The following is a 25131-nucleotide window of genomic DNA, read 5'->3' on the forward strand; positions in this document are numbered from 1 at the left end:
CACATTCTCCTTTCTGGTCATTGGAGACATCTGTCCCAGGCTAACTAATCTGATTAAAGTTATCCAGTGAGCTGATTGGCCAGTTAGGATCAGGAGTCACTGGAACAGAACACTTGCAGAAACTGCAACACCAGCAACAATACCTTCTATCTACACAATATAGGAACATACACAAATACACATTTATTTATTTTTAAACTTTTAAACTCAAATAATCTTAATTTATTCAAATGGCACTTTCGATGCAGGGAATGTAATCATTTGTCTATTTTCATGTATTCTATTCTATAAAATCAGTGTATAAAATTACTTATTATATTAAGTTAGTCAATGCATCTGGCCTCGTCTCTCGTCTCGTCTTCCTCCGCTTATCCGGGTCCGGGTCGCGGGGGCAGCATCCCAACTAGGGAGCTCCAGGCCGTCCTCTCCCTGGCCTTGTCCACCAGCTCCTCCGGCAGGACCCCAAGGCGTTCCCGGACCAGATTGGAGATGTAACCTCTCCAACGTGTCCTGGGTCGACCCAGGGGCCTTCTGCCGGCAGGACATGCCCGAAACACCTCCCCGGGGAGGCGTCCAGGAGGCATCCTGACCAGATGCCCAAACCACCTCAACTGGCTCCTTTCGATCCGGAGGAGCAGCGGTTCTACTCCGAGTCCCTCCCGAATGTCCGAGCTCCTCACCCTATCTCTAAGGCTGAGCCCGGCCACCCTACGGAGGAAACTCATTTCGGCCGCTTGTATCCGCGATCTCGTTCTTTCGGTCATTACCCAAAGCTCATGACCATAGGTGAGGATTGGGACGTAGATCGACCGGTAAATCGAGAGCCTGGCTTTCTGGCTCAGCTCCCTCTTCCCCACGACAGATCGGCTCAGCGTCCGCATCACTGCAGACGCCGAACCAATCCGCCTGTCAATCTCCCGATCCCTCCTACCCTCACTCGTGAACAAGACCCCGAGATACTTAAACTCCTCCACTTGAGGTAGGACCTCTCCCCCAACCCGGAGGTGGCAAGCCACCCTTTTCCGGTCGAGAACCATGGTCTCAGATTTGGAGGTGCTGATCCTCATCCCAGCCGCTTCACATTCGGCCGCGAACCTACCCAGCAAGAGCTGAAGGTCAGAGCTGGATGAAGCTAGGAGGACCACATCATCCGCAAAAAGCAGAGACGAGATTCTCCTGCCACCAAACTCGACACACTCAACACCACGGCTGCGTCTAGAAATTCTGTCCATAAAAGTGATGAACAGAACCGGTGACAAAGGGCAGCCCTGGCGGAGTCCAACCCTCACTGGGAACAGGTCCGACTTACTACCGGCTATGCGGACCAAACTCACGCTCCTCTGGTAAAGGGACTGAATGGCTCTTAACAGAAAGCCACCCACCCCATACTCCTGGAGCGTCCCCCACAGGGTGCCCCTGGGGACACGATCATAAGCCTTCTCCAAATCCACAAAGCACATGTGGATTGGTTGGGCAAACTCCCATGCCCCCTCCATCACCCTTGCAAGGGTATAGAGCTGGTCCACAGTTCCACGGCCAGGACGAAAACCACATTGCTCCTCCTCTATCTGAGATTCAACTATCGATCGGACCCTCCTCTCCAGTACCTTGGAGTAGACCTTTCCAGGGAGGCTGAGGAGTGTGATCCCCCTATAGTTGGAACACACCCTCAGGTCACCCTTCTTAAAGATGGGGACCACCACCCCGGTCTGCCACTCCCTAGGAACTGCCCCCGATGACCACGCAATGTTGTAGAGACATGTCAACCATGACAGCCCTACAACATCCATAGCCTTGAGATACCCAGGACGAACCTCATCCGCCCCCGGGGCTCCGCCGCTGTGTAGTTGTTTGACTACCTCAGCAACTTCTGCCCCCGAGATCGGACAGTCCATCCCCAGGCCTCCCAGCTCTGGTTCCTCCTCGGAATGCGCATTGGTGGGATTGAGGAGCTCCTCAAAGTATTCCTTCCACCGTCCGACTATAGCCTCAGTTGACGTCAGCAGCTCCCCATCCCCACTGTAAACAGTGTGAGCGAGTTGCTGCCTTCCTCTCCTGAGGCGCCGGACAGTTTGCCAGAACCTCTTTGGAGCCGATCGATAGTCTTTCTCCATGGCCTCACCAAACTCCTCCCACGCCCGAGATTTTGCCTCGGCAACTGCCACTGCTGCACCCCGCTTGGCTATCCGGTACCTGTCTGCTGCCTCTGGAGACCCACAGACCAGCCACGCCCTGTAGGCCTCCTTCTTCAGCCTGACGGCTCCCCGAACCTCTGGTGTCCACCAGCAGGTACGGGGGTTGCCACCACGACTGGCACCGGCCACCTTACGACCACAGCTAGCAACAGCCGCCTCGACAATCGCAGAGTGGAACAAGGCCCACTCGGACTCAATGTCCCCCACTGCTCTCGGGACGTGGTCAAAGCTCTGCCGGAGGTGGGAGTTGAAGACCGTCTTGACAGGTTCTTCTGCCAGGCGTTCCCAGCAGACCCTCACTATGCGTTTGGGTCTGCCAGGTCTACGCGGCATGTTCCCTTGCCATCTGATCCAACTCACCACCAGGTGGTGATCAGTTGACAGCTCCGCCCCTCTCTTCACTCGGGTGTCCAAAACATACGGCCGCAGGTCAGATGATACGACTACAAAATCTATCATCGACCTGTGACCTAGGCTGCCCTGGTACCAAGTGTACCGGTGGGCATCCTTATGTTCGAACATGGTGTTCGTTATGGCCAAACTGCGGCTTGCACAGAAGTCCAATAACAAAACACCGCTCGAGTTCAGATTAGGTGGGCCGTTCCTCCCAATCACACCCCTCCAGGTCAAGCTGTCCTTGCCCACGTGAGCATTGAAGTCCCCCAGCAGGACAATGGAGTCCCCTGATGGAGCACTATCTAGCACTCGTCCCAGGGACTCCAAAAAGGGTGGGTACTCTGAACTGATATTTGGCCCATAAGCACAAACAACAGTCAGGACCCGTTCCCCGACCCGAAGGCGCAAGGAAGCTACCCTCTTGTCCCCCGGGGTAAACCCCAACACACAGGCAGAGAGTCTCGGGGCTAACAAAAAGCCAACCCCAGCCCTCCGCCTCTCACCCGGAGCAACTCCAGCAAAGTAGAGTGTCCAACCCCTCTCCAGGTCTCGGGTTCCAGAGCCAATGCAATGTGTCGAGGTGAGTCCGACTATATCTAGCCGGTACCGCTCAACCTCTGCCACAAGCTCCGGCTCCTTCCCCGCCAGCGAGGTGACGTTCCATATCCCAAAGACTAGTTTTCTTGTCCGGGGATTGGACCGCCAAGGCTCCCGCCTTGGTCTGCCACCCGATTCGCATTGCACCGGACCCTTCATGTTCCTCCTGCGGGTGGTGGGTCCACAGTTGGACGAGCCCATGTATCCGGTTCGGGCTGGGCCCGGCCGGGCCCCATGGGCGAAAGCCCGGCCACCAGGCGCTCGCTCACGGGCCCCAACCCCAGGCCTGGCTCCAGGGTGGGACCCCGGTAACCCTCCGGGCCAGATACTCCGACTCTTCGTTTTAACCGCCATGAAAGATCCTTCGAACCGTTCTTTGTCTCACCCTTCACCTAAGACCAATTTGTCATGGGAGACCCTACCAGGGGCACTAAGTGCCCCAGACAACATAGCTCCTAGGATCATTAGGGCACTCAAACTCCTCCACCACGATAAGGTGACGTTTCAAGGAGGAGATATCTGGCCTAACTTAGAATAATCAAATAATGTTCACCATTTGATTTTTTTTATTCTGTAGAATTTTTGTTCAAATCAAGGACGTTTTATAGAGCAGCAGGTCGAGTCTCGACTCCTAACACTAAACTGGTTGGCACAGAGTGGTTTTGGGAAGCAAATGTGATCAGATTACAGACAAGATGGTTTAGAGAAAACATGTGAAAATGCTCAAAAAGAGAAACAAATACCGGTACATTATATGATGTCTGCGTGTAAGTTTAGTTGTGCTATAACCGTCGTCTGAATGTTGAACAGTGTTCTCACTGACGTAGAAACGCAAAACAAAACAAACCAATAGTTTCTGAATCTAGAGTGCTGCTCCAACTGTCCTCAGAAGACATGAGAAGAGGGACATTATTTGATGTTTCTGTGGGCTGGGTTCAGGATCCCTCTCAGTGTTTTGACCTGATTTCTTTACAAATAGATGTTATGCCGCTTGATTTATTTTTACTTGATTTGTGTGGCATCAGAGAAACATGCTGAAGTACACAGTCAATATGAGGTTACATTAAAAAATACTTTTCATTGTTTTAAGATGCATAAGGTGTATGTGAAGTCTGCAAAACACGACACACGTTGCAACTACTTAGTTAAAAAATTCTAAAGTTAGTGTGGGGGGAATTTTTAAAATCCACTACAAATATTGTAAATACTAGCCTTTATCGACTGCAGCAGGAGGCGGTTTGTATGTTTTTTACAGTGAAATATACAGGAAAAGTTCAAATTCACATACAGTATTTGACGGGACATCCTACTTTTTACGACCATCTGCACAACATCGTCCTAAAGCAATAAATCCAGGCGTCCTGATCTCAGTTCTTCTTGAGCCCCCCGACTTGCATGAAGCAGTAAGTGAAGTGTCACCACTGTACAAACACACTATGACCCCACCGTGCTGCCACTCTACAGAACAATGCACTTCTTCAGTGCACGAACAAAAGGACTGCACGAACATACAAACACTTAAATGGAGCGGCGTGATTGGTGGGATGGGGAAACAGGAGCAGGACAGGAAGGAAAGCAAAGCTATTGTTGAGTGACCATATCGTCTAGCACTGTGACAAGGTCACTAGTGAATTCTAGGTACACACAAACACACAATCACACACGCACAATTCAAAATATACAAGGAAATCTTCCACACTCACCCGCAGGGTCTGTAGGTAAAGACTATGTAACTTTCTTCATCCGTCTTTTCAATGAAAGTTACGCATGTTTGTTTCTCCCAGTGACGCATGGCCTGCTTGAACATGGCCCTCTGACTACCTGAAAACACACACATTTTACATCCTACTTTCACACAATCACACTCGGTTTATGTTTTAGTGCAGAGTCGTGAAGGGAAGCAGCGCTATTGGGATGCTTACCGGTGAAGTTTCCTCCAATGACGTAGGGAATGACTCCCCCGGGCCATATTCTCTCAGCTCGGGAAGTGGCTGCTCGAGGAAAACGACTCTTCACAACTTTACCAGCTTTCCACGTTTGGCTCTTAGCACTGGTTCCTCCTTTACTTTCATTTTGGGGGAGAAAATCTAAAAAATGTACAGAGAAAATTGGAATAAAAACCTGTTTGAGTCATGGTTGGGGTAGGATGTTAATTTGAAATGGTGTTTTGAGAAAAAAGCATACTTTAGAGGTTTGTTTTGCAAAATAAATTCATCAAATATATTTGGTTTGAAACAGGTGACCAGTCAGTGCGTTTACATGAGCATAAAATGATCTAGGTCGATTTACAGCAACAAACTGGGAGCCTTTATCCTAGCTCACATGTACATTAGAAAACCAAACTCTCAAACTCCAGTACAGCAGGTGGCAACATGTGCTCTTTCGTGTCAGTATTCTTCCAGTTAGCAAGTAGTTGACAAATGCTGGTGGGAATGAAGCAAATGGAATAAAGTCAAAATATGCACAATGCCCGAAAGAATGAGCAACGCTGCAGCACAGCTTATCTGTACTGTTTGAGATATTACGCGTTACATTGTGGCGGTGACATTATCAGATGACCACTTTCACAGTCTCGTCACTTCTGTGAGGTGGGTGTCCGATGAAGTCGGGCTCCAACTGCATCATCTGGGTACTTCAGCTCAATTAGAACCAGTTTAACTTCAGCCAGATTAACGTGTTTCATGCATAAAAAAATCCGACGTAGGTCTGTTAAGAGGCAACAGTTCGGTTTTCTGAAAGCTTCAGGAAACACGGCAACAAGGAAGCTTTTAGAAAAACAAAATCAAAAATCAAAACTGCAAACCCATCTTTCAGCTTGTTTAAGCAGAAATCCAAACAAGTTATTCATTTCAGAGTGCTTACCAAAGCCAAATTTGCGTATTCTCTCCAGTAGAAGATACAATGATCCTCTTTTCACAGTTTCATGTTCTCCCATGCCCCCTGGTGCAAAAAAAAAATTTTTTCAAAAAGTTATCAGTTGTGGCCACTTCTTTCATCCCTGTGCAGCTCAATCACATGAGTACAAAAGAAAACTTTTACAAAATTATGAAGCGTGCATGATTTTTTTTGGTATCCACTCACCTGAAGTGTGGCCCTGTCTGGAGTGTGGATGCATGTTGGTGTGTTGTGTGAGATCTATTGTTCTGTCAATCTGGAACATGCTCAGGTCTTCCTCATCTAAAGCAATGTCGCCCCAAAATACAGCTGAAAATTACAAAGAAAAAATTATTATCACTAATGAATCTACCTTAAAAGTTCTTTTTGTGAGAATGAAGTGACATCTTCAAATTTTGTTACTGCAGCTCATTTTCAAAACACACGACTGACTCTTACAGTTACAGATGAGCACCTGAAGATTCTAGATGACAATGACGAATCATACACAGTAATATTGAGTTGTTAGTCACTGAAAAAGTAGCCTGGGATCATTTCAGAGCCGAACATGAGCCTTTAGCCTTGTTTACCTGATACTGGAGTAAAACAAACAAAAAAAGTTTATTAGGCATTAAACACTTTACTTCTGGGTCACTCCTGCTTTTTGCTGGCTGGTGTCGAATTACAAATGCCAGCGCTGCAGAATTGGTTGGCACAGACTTGGTAACCCCTCAAGCTGGCATATTGTAAACAAAGGCATCGGCTTTGTCTGAATCCAGGGGTAGGATTCTTGTGAGTACACATTTTGAGGTAGATGACATCACAGTGAAGCGACAAGTGCTGTCCGAATTCAAAGGATACTCATCCTCGTGTCCTCAAATGCATCCTCGTTCCACTTGGATTTTGAGGATGGTCAGGTGTATCCTCACCAGCCAAGGCTATCCCAGAATGCTTTGCACGCCTGTCTTTTGCAGAAGAAGCATGTTTGGCGTCAAAGGCGTGCCACAACCCGTGCACGCGGATTGGGTCCACATCGCGCGTGTGAACGGGACTCGCGAGTGAAAATATACATAGCGAGAGGTCATTTGTGCACTGAGAGGGAGCAAACTGTGTCTGTGAGCGCACAAGGACGTGCACAAGTGACAAACTTGCGTGCACGCGTTGCCAACGAGCACACGGCAGAGGAAAACGTGCGCGCGCGGCAGCCCCTCTGCGCGCTCGGTTTCTGACTCCACTCGCTCGGCTGTAAGGGGTTTTGGCACTCTGGAGGCGTGGCCTGTGGCAGATCTTCTTTGTCCTCTGATTGGTTAGTTTTGCCCGCACTTTACCCTCTACCTCATTGGCCCATTGGCTTTCTGTCGGACCAAAATGATGAAAGTTATATCTATATAAAAGAATCTGGTATTCAGTAGTTGTTGTCATAGCTCAGCTGGTAGAGCTGGTGACTCTCCCCCCGGAGGACCCAGGTTTGAGTCCGGGCAAGGCAAATAGAGTAGATGTTGTGTTATTTTTTCCTATTTCCTGTGATATTATTTTACAGTTGTGATCGTTCAACTGTCATTAAATGTCCGAATGTTTGCTGGGCAGTGTTTTAAAAAGTGCACATAAGCTAGATGATTTTAACCATATAAAATTTAATTTTTTGTGATACTGGAAAAATACATACTGAAATAAAACTACTGATTGAAAACTTTATGACTGTGGTTGTACAATATATTAGTCACTAATACACTGCAAAGGCCCTTAAAGTGGGGCTTCCAGAGAGAGAGAGAGAGAGAGAGAGAGAGAGAGAGAGAGAGAGAGAGAGAGAGAGAGAGAGAGAGAGAGAGAGAGAGAGAGAGAGAGAGAGAGAGAGAGAGAGAGAGAGAGAGAGAGAGAGAGAGAGAGAGAGAGAGAGAGAGAGAGAGAGAGAGAGAGAGAGAGAGAGAGAGAGAGAGAGAGAGAGAGAGAGAGAGAGAGAGAGAGAGAGAGAGAGAGAGAGAGAGAGAGAGAGAGAGAGAGAGAGAGAGAGAGAGAGAGAGAGAGAGAGAGAATTTGTATTCTGTCAAAGTTGTAATATTACTTCAGCCACTCTTGAGAGGAGACTCCAGGTAAAAATAGACTTGTGGGTGTAGGTATGTTCAAGTTTAAAAAGTTCTTGCCTCAGTAATGAATTGTTTATTTTTTTCAGCATTTAACTGACAAATTATCCTTTCAAATAATTAATTGATGAGTTACATAATTGTCCATTTAGAATTGTTGAATGGACTGAGTCAAGTTTGGTGCACTTTATATATTTCAAAACATGTTTTTTTATTTTAATGATGCATATAAATAATTTAAATGTTAATTTAATGAAACATTTCTATTTTTTCATTACCTCACCCTTGTTTTGACAAAAACGGGACCTTGCTGGATAATATCATGGAGAAACTATTTGTTGCTCAGTGAGGATCTGTATACCAAAGGAGGAGATACTCAGAAATCTGTCTGCAGATTGTTACAACCCAGACTGGAAGTGGTGGACTGTAATAAGAAAGGAGACCAAACAGAGGAGTGGGGGTTCAACAACTGATTTATTTAACCAAAGTAAGGATTTACTAAAGCAAGTTAGTGAACAGAAAATGGCCATCTCAAGGTTTTACTCAGATGTCCCTCAGCAGGGCACTGCACTGTTGAAGGTCATCTGAATGAAAGCTTGATATGCAGCTTCTTTATGAAAGTGTGTAAATATACAGTGTGGTTGCCGTACATATGTTGAGGTTATCAGACATCAGGCTTCTTTGCCCAGGCCTTCACTAGTGGGCTATTTTAAAAGTTGGTAAGGAGAAAAACCACAGCATATAGCTGATTGTTTACAAATGCAAGGAGGGGAATAACAATCAAAAAGCTTGTGTTCTTGGACCAGATGAATGGAGCGCTCCACATGCACTCTCAGACATGTTATGTCTTCTGTTTCTATAACTTCACATGCAGACATTTGAGGTTTGCCAGAAAGGAAAGCTGGCCTGTACACTTTGCAGGGCACAATGTCATCAATGAAGAAACCCCTGTCTACCATGATGACCATCTCTAGTTGTAGCATTTTCAACACACCAGATTCCCAGGTTGGTCGCTGATAGTTCCAGCATACAGTGCTGAGACAAAGGTCACTGGCCTATGTGGCACAATCCAAATGAGCCTCTTCAGAGTGCAGTTGAACTTGAGGAAAATATAAGACTCTGGAAGAGAGGGGAATATGGCCTTTGACACCTCAGATCAGTGCAGTCAAGAATTACTGGTGTTTGGGTAGTCCTGAATGTGTTGTGATGCCCCGCCGTCTCATTGGGTTTTCATTTGTGTTTAATTGTGTTTTTCTTCTGTTGTAGGCAGCTCGTTAAGCAGCCTTGGAGGCACCTGGGCTCAGGGTGTGGTGGTGCCTATAAAGCCTACTGTGTTTCTGCTTTCACTGGGTCTCTCCTGTGTGGTGGAGAGTCCTCACTGGCCATTTTCTGTTCACTAACTTGCTTTAGTAAATCCTTACTTTGGTTAAATAAATCAGTTGTTGAACCCCCACTCCTCTGTTTGGTCTCCTTTCTTATTACAGCCCACCACTTCCAGTCTGGGTTGTAACAATCTGCAGACAGATTTCTGAGTATCTCCTCCTTTGGTACACAGATCCTCACTGAGCCATGTACTGTGAACAAATAGTTTCTCCATGATATTATCCAGCAAGGTCCCGTTTTTGTCAAAACAAGGGTGAAGTAATGAAAAAATAGAAATATTTCATTAAATTAACATTTAAATTATTTATATGCATCATTAAAATAAAAAAAAACATGTTTTGAAATATATAAAGTGCACCAAACTTGACTCAGTCCATTCAACAATTCTAAATGGACAATTATGTAACTCATCAATTAATCATTTGAAAGGATAATTTGTCAATTAAATGCTGAAAAAAATAAACAATACATTAATGAGGCAAGAACTTTTTAAACTTGAACATACCTACACCCACAAGTCTATTTTTACCTGGAGTCTCCTCTCGAGTGGCTGAAGTAATATTACAACTTTGACAGAATACAAATTCTCTCTCTCTCTCTCTGGAAGCCCCACTCTAAGGGCGTTTGCAGTGTATTAGTGAGTCAAATATTGTACAACCACAGTCAAAGTTTTCAATCAGTAGTTTTATTTCAGTATGTATTTTTCCAGTATCACAAAAAATATAATTTTATATGGTTAAAACCATCTAGCTTATGTGCACTTTTTAAAACACTGCCCAGCAAACATTCGGACGTTTAATGACAGTTGAACGGTCACAACTGTAAAATAATATCACAGGAATTAGGAAAAAATAACATGACATCTACTATATGTTCCTTGCCCGGACTCAAACCTGGCTCCTCCAGGGGGAGAGTCACCCGCTCTTCCAGCTGAGCTATGACAGCAACTACTGAATATCGGATTCTTTTATATAGATAGGTAGAGGGTAAAGTGCGGGGTAAACTAACCAACCAGAGGACAGAGAAGATCTGCCACAGGCCACGCCTCCAGAGTGCCAAAACCCCTTACAGCCGAGCGAGCAGAGTCAGAAACCGAGCGCGCAGAGGGGCTGCCGCGCGCTCACGTTTTCCTCTGCCGTGTGCTCGTTGGCAACGCGCGCACGCAGGTTTGTCACTTGTGCACGTCCTTGTGCGCTCACAGACACAGTTTGCTCCCTCTCAGTGCACAAATGACCTCTCGCCATGTATATTTTCACTCGCGAGTCCCGTTCACACGCGCGATGTGGACCCAATCCGCGTGCACGGGTTGTGGCACGCCTCTGACGCCATAAGCATGCAGCAAAATTTTAACAGTAAGTTTGTTAAAAGATAGCCATAGGAAACCGAACAACTTAAAGTGGTTCTGTTTATAGGCTTCATTTGTATATTTGTTTTTATAAATAACATTTTAGGCAGAAATTGGCCTAAACGAGCTTGTATGGCGGGTCTTGTAGTTATCCCTGTTTGTGTTTTCTTCAGCAACTTAAGCTTCTTGCCATTTATTTTACAGACAACATCCTTCTTTAGCCATTTAGAAAGGAGAAAAACTAACAACCAGAGAAGGAAATCTGTTCAACGTAACCTTCCTTCTGACATGTTTGAGACATCAGACTTTTGTTATAATTTTTCAGTAAAATTCTTCCATACTGTACCTTTAATCTATAAATCGACCTTAGAATTACTTCTGCTATTATCATTATTACTATTTCTACTACTATTGTCACTATTACTATAAACTTTAGAATGCATAAAAGGAAATACTAGTGATAAAAAGTAATATGATTCACTTAGACGCCATCAGCAAAATCTGTGACAAATGTTAGTATAAGTATTTGCCATTTTTGGACTAAACTATTGCCATCTGAACATGAGATCTAATTATTCTGTTTCACCTGGTGGTGTTTTTTCTAATTATAAATAAGCAAGGTTTTTTTAGTAGAATAAAAATAAAGTTCAAACTTACAGAAAACACTTTATTTTAGGTGAAGGGTTGATCCAGACCTCCTGGAAAACACTAGCCAAGTAAAGCCTGGTTCAAACAGCAACATTTTAAAAAGTGCTAAAGCATGCAAAATCATTATCATCATAATCATCAATTATGATTTCCTCCAACACAGTTTTTGGCTTCACGCTTTAATCCTGCACTCTGAGCAGCTGATCTGCTCCTGATCTGCCCAGCTCTTGCAAATGGATGGATGGGGCCGGTTTGCATCATCCTGTCCTGACTCTCCCCATTCCATTGTTAAAACCACCAGATGGAAGAGCTATAAAGGAGTAAAACCAAAAATGCTAACCTTTAGCCGTTAGCGGAATGGTCACAATGTTTAGTCAGCAATGATAAGGCTGTGTGCACAAGTGCTAGAAACATTCATGTTTAAAAGAGGTATGTTTTATTTTAACATGGTCCGATGGCGTGTTGCTGCTTATTTCTTCTTCGTCCTTTTTATAGTCTTTGTGGTCCACGATGAAAAAGTCACATGTTGGTCCTACACTGTCTGGTGCGTGTGTAGCAACTCAACAAATGCAGAGCACAACAAACAAACCAATTTTACTCACAGACATTCCTCACTCAGATGGGAAATCTCATGAGATAAAACGTGACTTTGAAATAAACAAACATGGCAAAGGAGGAGCGTGCTTTCATCACCTCGCTTTCTGATGGGCTAGACATCACATTCAACAGGCAGCACGTACGTTTGTCCCCAAAAATCTTTCAAAGACAATCCATTTTGTTTTAAAGCCCGAATCTATGATCAGAGCAGTCTTAACATGCAACTGAGGAGACCACACAGTGCTTGTAACACACAAAAGAAGATGAGATGATCAGAAAAGTTTATCTTTAGAGCCATTACGATAATTGTGTGCATTCTTAAAGGTATAGCAGAGGATGTGTCTGAATTTCAGGAAAGAACCGCCCACTCTTCGTTTTTAAAAAATAAAACGTGCATGAGAAAGAACGCCCAGCTATCCTCGTTACAAGTATCTGTCAGCCTTGCAGCCAGCTTCTTCTTCAAGCAGTAATCTGAAATGAATTTCTCCAATTAGTATGCTGAACTTTAGCTTACCTGTCGGGCAGAAAACCGGCGACAGAAGCATCTGTGGGGAGCCCAACCGTTGCTTTGCGCATGCGCAGGAAGTGAAAGCTACCAAGCAACGTACGACGACGGCCTTGTGTGAATGGTTCACCAGAATGATTGACAGTTAAGCGGACCAATGGTTCAGATGATCCACCTGGATCCATCCTTTGCTATGCCTTTAAGACTGTCAGAAGGGGCGGAGCTAGTCAAAATCAGTATGAGTATTCTGCTATATTAAAAATGTGTTTAAAAAAACGTGCATGCAGTGAAATGACAAGCCTCACCTTTTGGATCCTCAATGCGTCTCATGCATGAATTGTTGATATTAGCTTTTACTTTATTTAACATGGAACTAACTACCAGTTCATCTGTTTATTTTTTTGTGTGTCTGCTCTTTTTTCTCAAGCCCCAGTGGGTTGCGGTGGATGTCTGCGCATACTGAACCAGGTTCTGTTGAAGGTTTATTCCTGTTAAAAGGGAGTTTTTCTCTCTACTGCCGCTACATGCTTGCGTAGTATGGGGATTGCTGTAAAGTCTCTGACACAACAAGTCAGTGACTCGATGCAACCTGCTGGGATAGGATAGGAAAACTTTAACTAATTGCAATAATCAACCAAACTCAATGTTTAGTAGGTTCGATTGAGATGTTTACTTTATAAAGTGCCTTGATGCCTTTTGTTGGGATTTGGGGCCACATAAATCAACAGAACTGAGTTGAACTGAACTGCACTGAATCGGATGTTAGCCGGCACAAGAAAGATGTTTAAACTGCATGATTAAACAAATGTAACCTAACTGGGCTGTTCAGGCTTGGATTAATTTGTTTTGACACAGATTGACCCACTAACACTTTCCATGTAAAACTCTACATTCCTTTGGTAGAATTAAAACCGAGACTCCGTGGGAAGAAGATGAAGTCATGAAGCATGAGCATGAAGCTGCTCTATCAGAACACCTCAATAATATGAAAATATTCTAGTTGACTGATTATCAGGATCGTAAACCAGCAAAGGGCTGCTTAAATCTCAGTCACTGAAATATTCTCCATCAGTAAATGTGTGTTTATGTATCGTTTCTATCACAAATTGCATCAAACAAAGCACATCTTTGGATCTTGTTCACCCAGCAGCCTTTCTCTCCACCCTTAAACAATGAGCAGCTCAAAGATAACCATCTTTAGATGATTATTTGAGCTGAGTTATTGCCCTCCTCAGGGATTTCAGACATTAATACATTAACAATAGCAGAGGAGAGGTGTGTCACTTACAGCTAATCAGGATGGCCACTAAAGGAAATGGGGGACAAGAGGTTATTGTGTTCAAGTCCAAAGTAGTGTTGAAGGCAGGAGAAGCCAACAGTGAACACACAAACAGAAAAAATACACAGACAGTAGAGTTAGCTTCTGATGGTGGTGTGAGGTGGGATTTTTATCTGTTCATTGAAAATTTGTGTCATTTCGATAAGGAGCTGTAGCTAATAATCACCAATGTCAATTTTTACACCTACTTATCATTATTAACTCATGCAATCCGAAAGGTAAGTAAGCAATTACATAAAGAGAGAAGGTCAAAAAATGTTGGAGTTTCTTGAGAGAATAGACACACATAAGATGAAGCTGGCTAGTTAAAAACAAACGTAAAATAAATGCAAGAAATTTCCTGTTGAAATCTGAAAACACCTCTGCAGCAAGTTTTATTTCTGGCCAGGTCATTTGAAAAAATTTGGTCACAAATTGTTTTAATAGTATTCCTCATTTGTGTTGTTGTTGCCAACCTCCTCCTAAAGGTGTCTCACAGTTTTCGCACTTTTTTCCTCATGGAAGCTAAACTGAAACAGAGCCTGAACGGGTTCCGGACACCTGCAACATGCCTCGAATACAGAAAAGAAATTTGTTGTGCAAATCTTTTGACGACACCCAAATTTCCAGCAACATTAAGGCAAGGTTCCACGACTCAGGTGAGAAAACTGAGTAGGTTAAATGACATTTTAGAAACTCCCTTCATAGTTTGTCTTCAAATTGTGTATACACACACTCTTATATGCAATATTTACCTTTCAGCATCACTTATATTGATGTTATTGCATAAAATGATCCTGATCCTTTCCCGTCTAAAACTTGTTCTAAAGTGTTGATGTGAGATGTTGTGTTGGTACACTTTTTATAGATTTCTGACCAAATTCATTATTTTTCTACACCATCAAAACACCCATAAGGGTGTTTTATTAGACGTGGGTGTGGATTTTATACAAGCTTTTGTTTTGGGAGCTTTTACATTTTTTTTTTTATTTCTGATACTAAATGAAACTCTTGACAAAACAGTTTTAATTTGCATCGCTGTTTAATGTGTTTTTGGCAAATTGATATATTTGTGAGCCACAAAAAAAGACCAAAACTATGAAATATAAACAGAATTTTAAAAGATGCCATTTTACAGAGAAAAGCACTGTGGGTTTTATCCAGAGACTTACCCCGGTGTACACGGTATCATCTTGTATAAGAACTCATTCATCCTTTTGTTTCAACTGTGGGAAATCTTTCTGGAAACAAGAAAAATTACACTTGTGGTATTTTGGAGGTTTTCAGGACAACAGTGACTAAAGGCTTCCCAAGGAAAAAAGAGCTGACACAAGCAGGTATGCAAAGCAAGAACATGTTGGGTAGTACAGTGTGATAGTAAGTTTTGGCATCACTGATTGGGGTCTTGTTAATCCTTAGGGATGCCATAAATAGCTCAAAGTCAAGCCACGAGGTGAGGAGGGGTTAGGACGGCGAGGCCTCTGTGATGCAGGAGGAAAGGTATTGATCTGAAAACCCCAGGATGCCCCAGGAGACCTGCATCATGCTGACCAGGGCCTTACTTTTCGCCCTTCAGCAGGGGCATTGCAGCACACACACACACACACACACACACACACACACACACACACACACACACACACACACACACACACACACACACACACACACACATACACACACGCACACACACACACACACATGCAAAAGCATTCAGGTACACAACTGCACAGTAGTGATGCACCAAACGCAAACTCGATAGGCTCAAACACACCTCTCCTCTTTGAGCGAATATAAAGTCACAGTCCAGGCGGTCCTGGGTAGAAACATGAGCTTTTAAATGAGCCTTTTCACTCGTGCAAATTTCACATAGCAAATATAATTGTGGCTGTGAGCCTACTATAATATCAAAAAGAGCGTATCTCAGCTTTGTTTAGAGAATTTTCTCTAAAAGTAATCATTGTGTGAGCTGGTTGATTCGTGTTAACCCTTCAGGAGCAACATCAGCTACTGCAGATGGAGTTTACCGCACGCCAGTGTTGGAACAGTGGAGATGAGGTAAGGCACTAAAAATGTAAGCCCCAAAATTAAATATTACAGCAAATCTCCCAGCTGAATGGACCATTAAGCTGATGCTCTACCCAAGATTGTTTTCACCATGAAACTATTATCCCTGTCAAATGGAAATGAGACTATAAAAAGTGGAAAGTTTGTACTGAACAAAAGCTGCGGTCACATTGGATTTACAATTTCTGCTACAACAAATAGAATTCTAATTAGGGCTAAGATTTCAGAAGTGTGAAAATGCTAACAGTGTTTTATCCGGCATAGTCAGACTTTGTCTTTATGTTCACTTCCTGGTGAAAAAAGTAGAACTTTTCTGATATTTTCCATCAACCAAGTCATTTCATGTTTGATGTACCCCAGAGTTCCACTGGATACGTAAGTGGTGCAGAACCTAATAGATGTAAGCTCCTTTCTCACCGGGAGCATTTCAGAAACAAAATGGTAGCAAAAGCTTTCCATGCAGCTGGTTCCGCAAGGCCAGAAAGGAAATTTGCTAGACCAAGCAGTTCACAAAAACAGGCAAGAAGTAAAAAGACAGCTTGTATCTGAAAAGGTTGATAGCAAACATTTGCTGTCAATTGGTGTCTTCTCCGGGATCCCATTTTCATTTTAGACCCAGTTCATTGGGTCACAACATAAAATAAAGACCAAACACCATATTGTGAGTTAAGGAGTCTTTTTTTAAATATAGGCAACAATTGAAAACCCTAAGCAAGCCAGAAAAGCAGCCTCTGTGGTGATCTCCTTCAAACCGGACAGGCCAATTATCTGCAATCAAGGCCTGCACCCCCACAGCCTGGCCAGTGAAGATGCAGATGGGTGTAGCAGCAACCTATCTAAGTGTGAATCTGTAGATCTAACGCTATGATGCATCTGCAGGCATAGAAATTATGTTGTGCTTTCATATGGTAATTTTAGTGAACATGACAACAACCAGTTACACTTCCTATGCCACAAAAATTCTATGTTTTATGGTCCCTGTAACCTAAAATAACTTGCCAAACCAAGCAGCCCACAGCAAAAATGTGTGTTTGTGGTGCAAGTTACAACTTTGAACTACACTTGAACTGAGACGACCAACCTATTTTTGTGTGAGTGAGATGGAATGATTTCACTTTGTAAGACAGGAGAATTGAAAAAATGTGTAAAATATTTCAAAGACAAGAAAAGAAAAATGAATGAAATAAAATGAATGATCTCAACAGCTGTCATAGCAGGTAAAATTAAGAGTTATGGTAAAAACTGAGCTGAAACATAATAAACATAATGGACTCACAGGAAACACAACCCTCACTTAATATTTAACAAACTTTTTAAAAGTTCCAATAGAAGAAAAAAATAAACCAATAAAAAGAGCTACATTTTGGCTAAATTAAATCCATCAGCATAGTTAACACACGCAGGGCTGTAGGCTGCACAAGTAAATGAAAGAAGGACAGTAAACGAAACATTTTACTAGTTTCCAGCTGATAAAATATGCCGAAGGCAAACAGCCATGTAAAGAATTTTTGTGGATACACCACCCACATCGTGGCGGACAGTCTCCTGACAGAACAAATAACCCCGGCTTTCCACGGGAGCCGTCAGCAGCACGTTACTGCAGCAGCACGTCATAGCTGCTCATAGGAACCGCTGTGGTCAACAGAACCTTTTCCACTAGACCCGTCGGCAGCTGTCAGCAGCGCGAGTCGGCCGCGTCTCAGGAGCAGCATGTTATGGCAAGCCAGAACCGTCACAATACGCCACTTTCCCAACCCGTCTAGTTAAGAATGGCGAAAAAACGCCGTTTGATGTGCCAAGACGTCGTAAAATACGGCGAAAACTCTGCCAGAACGCCGTAATTGACGCCGTTCTGAACGGTCCCGTAGAACGCCCGTAAAATACGACGTTTTTTCCGGACATTGAACGCCGTTTTTTACGTCACCCTAATCCCAGACGCGTTCTCTGTGTGGGTGGCGTAAAATACGGCGTTTGGTACGGACATTGAACGCCGCTTATTTCGCCGTTCTGTGACATAAAACGCCGCTTTTAACGCCACTTTGTGACAGTTTTAACGCGTTTAAAATTCAACTTTACTCTCATTTATGCAGAGCCCTCCCCATGTTCTCATCCACTTACTTTAAACTCCAGTGACCCAATGAAAGACGAGGAGGTTGAGGCAGCACTAATTGATCCCAGATTCGCCGGGCTGTCGGGCTGTGCAGATTGCTGTTTTCTAATACAACTCGGCTCTGTTTCAACTAATTTCACTGTATTGAAAAAGCCTTGAAATGTAGTAATATTATCAACAATGTGTCAACATTATTATTTTTTCTGTCTACCTGTAAAAGGCAGAAACGCTGTTTCAGTCAGACCTGATGATTACTTAATAGTGTGGCTGCCCCGTACCAGTCTGTCCTCGTGGCTCGTGAGTCCAGCTGGAACATCAGTGCTCTTTCTGTCCAAAACTCCCTTCTTCTTAAGTTCATCCACTTTCAGTATTTACTATTGTTTGTTTTTTTGGTTTGTTTGTTTTTTTAACTACTGTTATACTTGTCTTACAGGAACTTCTGAAGATGTTCTGTTTTGCTTCTCCATCATCACTCTCCAGATCCTCAGACCAGCCACTCCAAAACCTTCCCAGATCCAGGATCAGAGCACTTTAATAAAAGTTTGAAACATGTCTGCTTGTTGTTCTCCTATAGAAGCCTTAAACTAGAATTTGCTAATGAGCTTTCTTGGCTAAAATATGCTCTTGAATGTTTTTATTTACATAATCAAGAAACACGTTTTTCATTGCTGCTTCACCAAGACATGACTCTGAAAATGTCCTCATGATCCTGAAACGCTGGTTAAAACAAAGTGATGCTTTTGGGCCTGGTCCCTGGTGGTTTCCAGACATTATTTAGTTCACAGATCTTTAGCTGCACATGGAATGTTCTCATACGGGTTCTTGCCTAGTAAGCAGGGGGTTGCCTCCTGTAAAAATGGGGATGATCAGCTTCATCGTTGTCTTTCAGCACACTCCGTAAAGTCCTAAATTTAAAAAATGTGGTTTGTAGGAGAGGCTCATCTACTTTCTAAGGCTAACACTTTTAAACTCCTCTTAAACACACACTCAACTTGTTAATAACTAAAAGGATTGTTCAATACCTGCTCAAATAAACAAGGCAATTCTACAGACTCGTGGATTTGTAAGTAGCATTAATGAAGAATACAGGATCATATAGAACAGAAATATGTAGATTTACAAGCAAACTACCTGTACAGGCACTGACTCTGTATGCCTTAGTAAACAGCCATTTACAGTATCGATGCATAAAATGTAAATAGTCGGAGCTTGAAGTAATCAATTGTAAATAACTTTTCACTTTATTTTATTATTATAGTTTGAAGAATGCCGTAACTGTGAAAACCAGTGCAGATTATTATACATGTGCAACACTGTTAACCCATTTTTTCAGTAAGATAATTGTAATTTTTCCATGTGTTTATTGAAAAGGAAAAAGCTGACTAATCACAGAAATAATGATTAGTTGATTAGAAACAAGTGCTCAACTAGAACATTTGAAATTTGTGTTACAGCAGTTCATGTTTTCAACTTAAATATCAAAATATTACAGAAAGTCAGCAAATCGGTAGCAAGTATGCAGGTGCTTCAGTATTGTAGTGGGCATAATCATCAACAGACACGCTTGTTTTATAAGAGGTTGAAAGTAATTTGTTTTAACCAGCGTTTCAGGATCATGAGGACATTTTCAGAGTCATGTCTTGGTGAAGCAGTAATGAAAAACGTGTTTCTTGATTATGTAAATAAAAACATTCAAGAGCATATTTTAGCCAAGAAAGCTCATTAGCAAATTCTAGTTTAAGGCTTCTATAGGAGAACAACAAGCAGACATGTTTCAAACTTTTATTAAAGTGCTCTGATCCTGGATCTGGGAAGGTTTTGGAGTGGCTGGTCTGAGGATCTGGAGAGTGATGATGGAGAAGCAAAACAGAACATCTTCAGAAGCTCCTGTAAGACAAGTATAACAGTAGTTAAAAAAAACAAACAAACCAAAAAAACAAACAATAGTAAATACTGAAAGTGGATGAACTTAAGAAGAAGGGAGTTTTGGACAGAAAGAGCACTGATGTTACAGCTGGACTCATGAGCCACGAGGACAGACTGGTACGGGGCAGCCACACTATTAAGTAATCATCAGGTCTGACTGAAACAGCGTTTCTGCCTTTTACAGGTAGACAGAAAAAATAATAATGTTGACACATTGTTGATAATATTACCACATTTCAAGGCTTTTTCAATACAGTGAAATTAGTTGAAACAGAGCCGAGTTGTATTAGAAAACAGCAGTCCGCACAGCCCGACAGCCCGGCGAATCTGGGATGAATTAGTGCTGCCTCAACCTCCTCGTCTTTCATTGGGTCACTGGAGTTTAAAGTAAGTGGATGAGAACATGGGGAGGGCTCTGCATAAATGAGAGTAAAGTTGAATTTTAAACGCGTTAAAACTGTCACAAAGTGGCGTTAAAAGCGGCGTTTTATGTCACAGAACGGCGAAATAAGTGGCGTTCAATGTCCGTACCAAACGCCGTATTTTACGCCACCCACACAGAGAACGCGTCTGGGATTAGGGTGACGTAAAAAACGGCGTTCAATGTCCGGAAAAAACGTCGTATTTTACGGGCGTTCTACGGGACCGTTCAGAACGGCGTCAATTACGGCGTTCTGGCAGAGTTTTCGCCGTATTTTACGACGTCTTGGCACATCAAATGGCGTTTTTTTTCGCCATTTCTTAACTAGACGGGTTGGGAAAGTGGCGTATTGTGACGGTTTTGGCTTGCCATAGCATGTCGCGGCCTTTACGCGCCAGTTCTATTTTCTACGCGCGACGCCTCTGAAACAGGTCAAGTTCGACATTTTTGGGGAAGGAAAGACAGGAAATCGAACGCGGAAATGGGGAGAAGCTCCCGAGATTTTCAGAATAAAGAACGTACTGCCTTCCGGTTGCTTTACTTTTAAAAACAGTTACTGTACGGCCCCGTGAGAAGTTATCACACAGCTAGCGGTCTCCTTTGTTTTTCAGGTCCGTATTGGCGATTATAAAACGGACAGAACATAAAACACAAACCATGTTGTAGTTTTCTCCTGCTTGTTGTTGTGTTTACTGACGAAGTCACTCGTGTGACTTCATGCTCGGTCGATGACAGCTGCTGCCCTGCTGCTTCGCGTCTCGTGGGAAGGGCCAAGCAGCAGCTTACGCGAGCAAGACGTGCTGCTGCTGTAACGTGCTGCTGACGGCTCCCGTGGAAACCCGGGGTGAGTCAGATATCTGCCCCACATGCCCAGACACAAAGAAGTTATAGCCATCTAATGAAATTTATGCTTTTTTATATAATTATGCGCGGCTGCGGGGCGTGAGTAGCCAGGGGAGGAATCACTGGCTCGGAGGCAGCAGCGAGGAGAAGCTTTGCTGCTGACCAGTCCTGAGAAATAAATGAGTGTGAAAATGATGACAGTTCTGTGTGTGACTCATCTTGTTCTGATGATTACACAAAATCTGTAATTGTAGTTGGCAGCCTCTAATGTGTGTTTCAGTTTACGGTGCTTGTTAGAATAAATGCATCCATTAATCTCCAAAGAAAAACGTCACAGCGATCCGTCAGCATTAACCCGCAAAAGGTGGAAAAGATCCGGTTATACCATCATAGCTTCAGCTGTGTGAAGCCGGTGGCCAGTTCTGAGGACTGCCGTGCCCTTAGCTCGTTAGCTATTTCAAACAGCTCTGGAAGCTTTGTGTTCAATCAATCAATCAATCAAATTTTATTTCTAAAACGCTTTTCAAACAAAGTGTGATTCAAAGTGCTTTACAAAATGACCCCAGATTCCCATAACAGGTTAAAAACATTTACAAACATATGCAAGCACACGCACACGCACACACAGACTCACACACACACACAAGTAAAAATTATATTAGGCTGAGTCCAGATGTGCCAAGTATGGTAACGCAAGGAAACGCCATCAGAGGAGCCGTCTGCCCCGGCAGCATCAGGTCTTCCACACTAAGTCAGGGCGCTCAGTGGAGGGGGAGCATAGACCCCCACCTATAGAGCGCCCAGGAAGCTACAGTCGACCACCGCTCCTGGGGCAGAGGGCCCCCACAGAGGAAACACTGGATTAAAATGAGTAAAAATGTAATAAAAGAGCTAATATAAATGACAAAAATTAGAAAATAAGTAATAAATAAAATGATATAGCAGTAAAATAATAATTTAATAATAAAACTGTGCTAAAGTATAATTATATAGAACATGCAAAGCAAGTAATAAAATATAATCATGTAAAACGAGAAATAAAACTGTAGAAAATATTTAGATAAAAGCTAACCTAAAAAGATGGGTCTTGAGTCTTAAAAACATGAACGTGCTCTGCGGCCCTGAGGTCCTCTGGCAGCTCGTTCCAGAGGCGAGGGCCATAACACTGGAAGGACGCCTCGCCGTGAGTTTGTGTCCTGACTTTAGGGATGACCAGGAGACGTCTGCCAGAGGAGCGCAGAGTCCGCGAGGGTTCATATTGTAAAAGCAGTTCTGATAGATAAGAAGGCCCAAGACCGTTAAGACACTTAAAAACCATTAGAAGAACCTTAAAATTGATCCTGAAACATACGGGGAGCCAATGCAATGATTCTAAAACCGGTGTCATGTGCTCCCGCCTCCTGGTTTTCATCAGGAAACTGTTAGCATTGAAATGTTTCTTTTTTGGTTCTTTTGCACAAAGATGTGTTAGATTATCTAAATTAGTCAGATTTGAATCCCTAGGTTTTATTTTGTTAGCTTAAATCGAGGAGACACAGCTCTGGATAATGGCTGGAGACAGGGTTCTTGCCCTCTGGCTTCTGTGGATGTGCGCAGTTACCCGGATGTAAACAGTCACTTTCAAGGAGTCTATAGGAGCTTTAAAGTAGAGCATAAATCAGTACAAATGTACAAAACATGTCCAACTTAGTGACTATGAAAAACTACCGTAAATCCTCTAATACAGGCCGGTATTCAATTAAAGGCCGGGTCTCCAATTTTGGCCGGTGTCGGAGTCAGCGGAGGTGAATAATGGCCGGTCTCTTATTGTGGCCGGGTGGAATGTGGTAACAAGCGAGTATGAGCGTCTCAGCGGCAGGGTTATAGTCCCCAAATCAACCAGCAGGAGGCAATAGAGGTTAACACAGACCTTTATTAGGCTTTTTCTTCAACGCTTTGTAACGCTACAGACACGATCCTCTATCACGCTCCTACCACACAGAGTCACGGTGTCAGTTAACCATGCTAATTCAACCTGCTCCACAGAACACACATCACCTTCCCTGTGGCTTACATAACACTCACACAACACGCACATCAACACATAACTAGCAGAACGATAGGAAACACATATAACACAATACCCAGAATGCACCTGGCTTACAACCCCAGCCAGGTCATTACACTATCAAGTTCAAAGAGAACGTGCTGATTATGCTGCAGAACACTCTGGGGAGCAGTAGCAGGGGTTGTATGAACTAGTCAACTTCACTATAGTGACTTTTTATGCCTGTCGTCGACTAGTCGCTGTCACGTGATAATGACCGGCAAGATGCAGCCCTCGGAAAAGACAGCAGCCTGCTGTTAGCAGGTGACAAGCTCCTGCGCTCGGGGGTGGGGGTGGGGGGGGGGTGGGGGGTGGGGGGTGGGGGGGGGGGGGCGGGGGCAACGCGCTGTGCCAGACCGTAGGTACTGACACACGATCGTTCATGTCGGTTCATTTCCTATAATGTTTTCTGTCTTTTATTTGCGCCTGATGTGTATCGCTGCTGTGGAGCGGGGCGCTTCACCTTGTCCTCCGACGCACAGATCACTGATGCGGCCTCCAAGCAGGGAGCGCTCCGCTGTTTTCGCGGTCGGTAGATCTGCCTCCTGAGCACGGCCACAGTAACAATCAGGTGTCGCCACCTCAAAAACTAATTTAACACGCGATCGTTCATGTCAGTTCATTTCCTTTAATGTTTTCTGTCTTTTATTTGCGCCTGATGCGTTTCGCTGCATGCTGTGGAGCGGGGCGCTGCGCGCATCACCTTGACCTCAGACGCACTGATCACTGATACGGCCGCCAAACAGCGAGCGCTCCGCTGTTTTTGCGGTCGGTAGATCTTTTAGAACTGCAGTTCAAAGGTAACTCATGAGGTGAATATATATGAACCCAGGTAGCAGTTTTTCTTTAGGATTGAGAGGAGATGCAGGAAGATAATAAACAGACAGGACAGAAAAATAGTCAAATAAAAACAAGTTAGTTTTTGTACCTGGTGGTTGCAACAAACAGACACCATTGAAGGTCATCAGAAGTGAGGAACAGAAAATGAAATAATTATTTTAATGTTTAGAGCAGCAGGAACTCCGAGAGGCTGCAGGCGCATCAGTGAGTTTGCGGCCGCTGCGCAGGGGGAGTGGGGAGAGGGCTGAAGCAGAAACTACCGTTGTTAAAAGAAATGTGTTTAACTTTGAAAATGTGGGCGCAATTTTAATTGTCAAAAACTCCAGCGAACCATTAGATCATTTTGCTCAAATAGAAATGGAGACCTGCCTCTAATACTGGCCCTCCTTCCAATAAAGGTCTGGAGCTTGATGAGCTTGAGTCAAATACAGGCCCAGGCCTGTATTAGAGGATTTACGGTAAGTTTACATTGCAGTAATTGTATTTAAAAGTTAATAATATATTTTTAGTGCACGTAAAAGGAACATGCCCTTGACTGAACTACACATAAAAGAGGAACTTCAACTCCTAAAGGGATAATGGACAAAAAACAAGTGTTTGGTATGAGTCAGAGAAACAGAATAACATCTGGCACACACACACACACACACACACACGCACACGCGCACGCGCGCGCGCACGCACGCACACACACACACACACACACACACACACACACACACACACACACACAGAGAGAACTGGTGTAACTTTAATTAATTTACTGTGACATTGAGATTTTTCTCCTGCAGGTCATGGGTTTGGCCAGACTTCATGACTGTGCACGATTGTGGCTCAACTTACTGTCAGGGCGTCGTAGGTGTTCAGCCAGCAGATCATTGCATGGACAAACATATCAA

General features: G+C 43.6%; 1 protein-coding gene across 2 annotated transcripts in view; it reads right to left on the bottom strand.

The window, feature by feature from the left end:
• tll1 (tolloid-like 1) overlaps positions 1-25131 on the bottom strand; it is a 69855-nt gene that overhangs the window by 34717 nt on the left and 10007 nt on the right. For both annotated transcript variants that reach the window (XM_070550185.1, XM_070550184.1), the window contains 4 exons: positions 6270-6392; positions 6051-6128; positions 5111-5275; positions 4892-5009 (listed from right to left, as the gene is read on the bottom strand). In XM_070550185.1, coding sequence (XP_070406286.1) covers positions 4892-5009; positions 5111-5275; positions 6051-6128; positions 6270-6392 — 484 coding nt within the window. The remainder of the gene's footprint in view (positions 1-4891; positions 5010-5110; positions 5276-6050; positions 6129-6269; positions 6393-25131) is intronic.

The sequence above is a fragment of the Nothobranchius furzeri genome, chromosome 4 (genome assembly GCF_043380555.1).
Source record: "Nothobranchius furzeri strain GRZ-AD chromosome 4, NfurGRZ-RIMD1, whole genome shotgun sequence".
Taxonomy (NCBI): domain Eukaryota; kingdom Metazoa; phylum Chordata; class Actinopteri; order Cyprinodontiformes; family Nothobranchiidae; genus Nothobranchius; species Nothobranchius furzeri.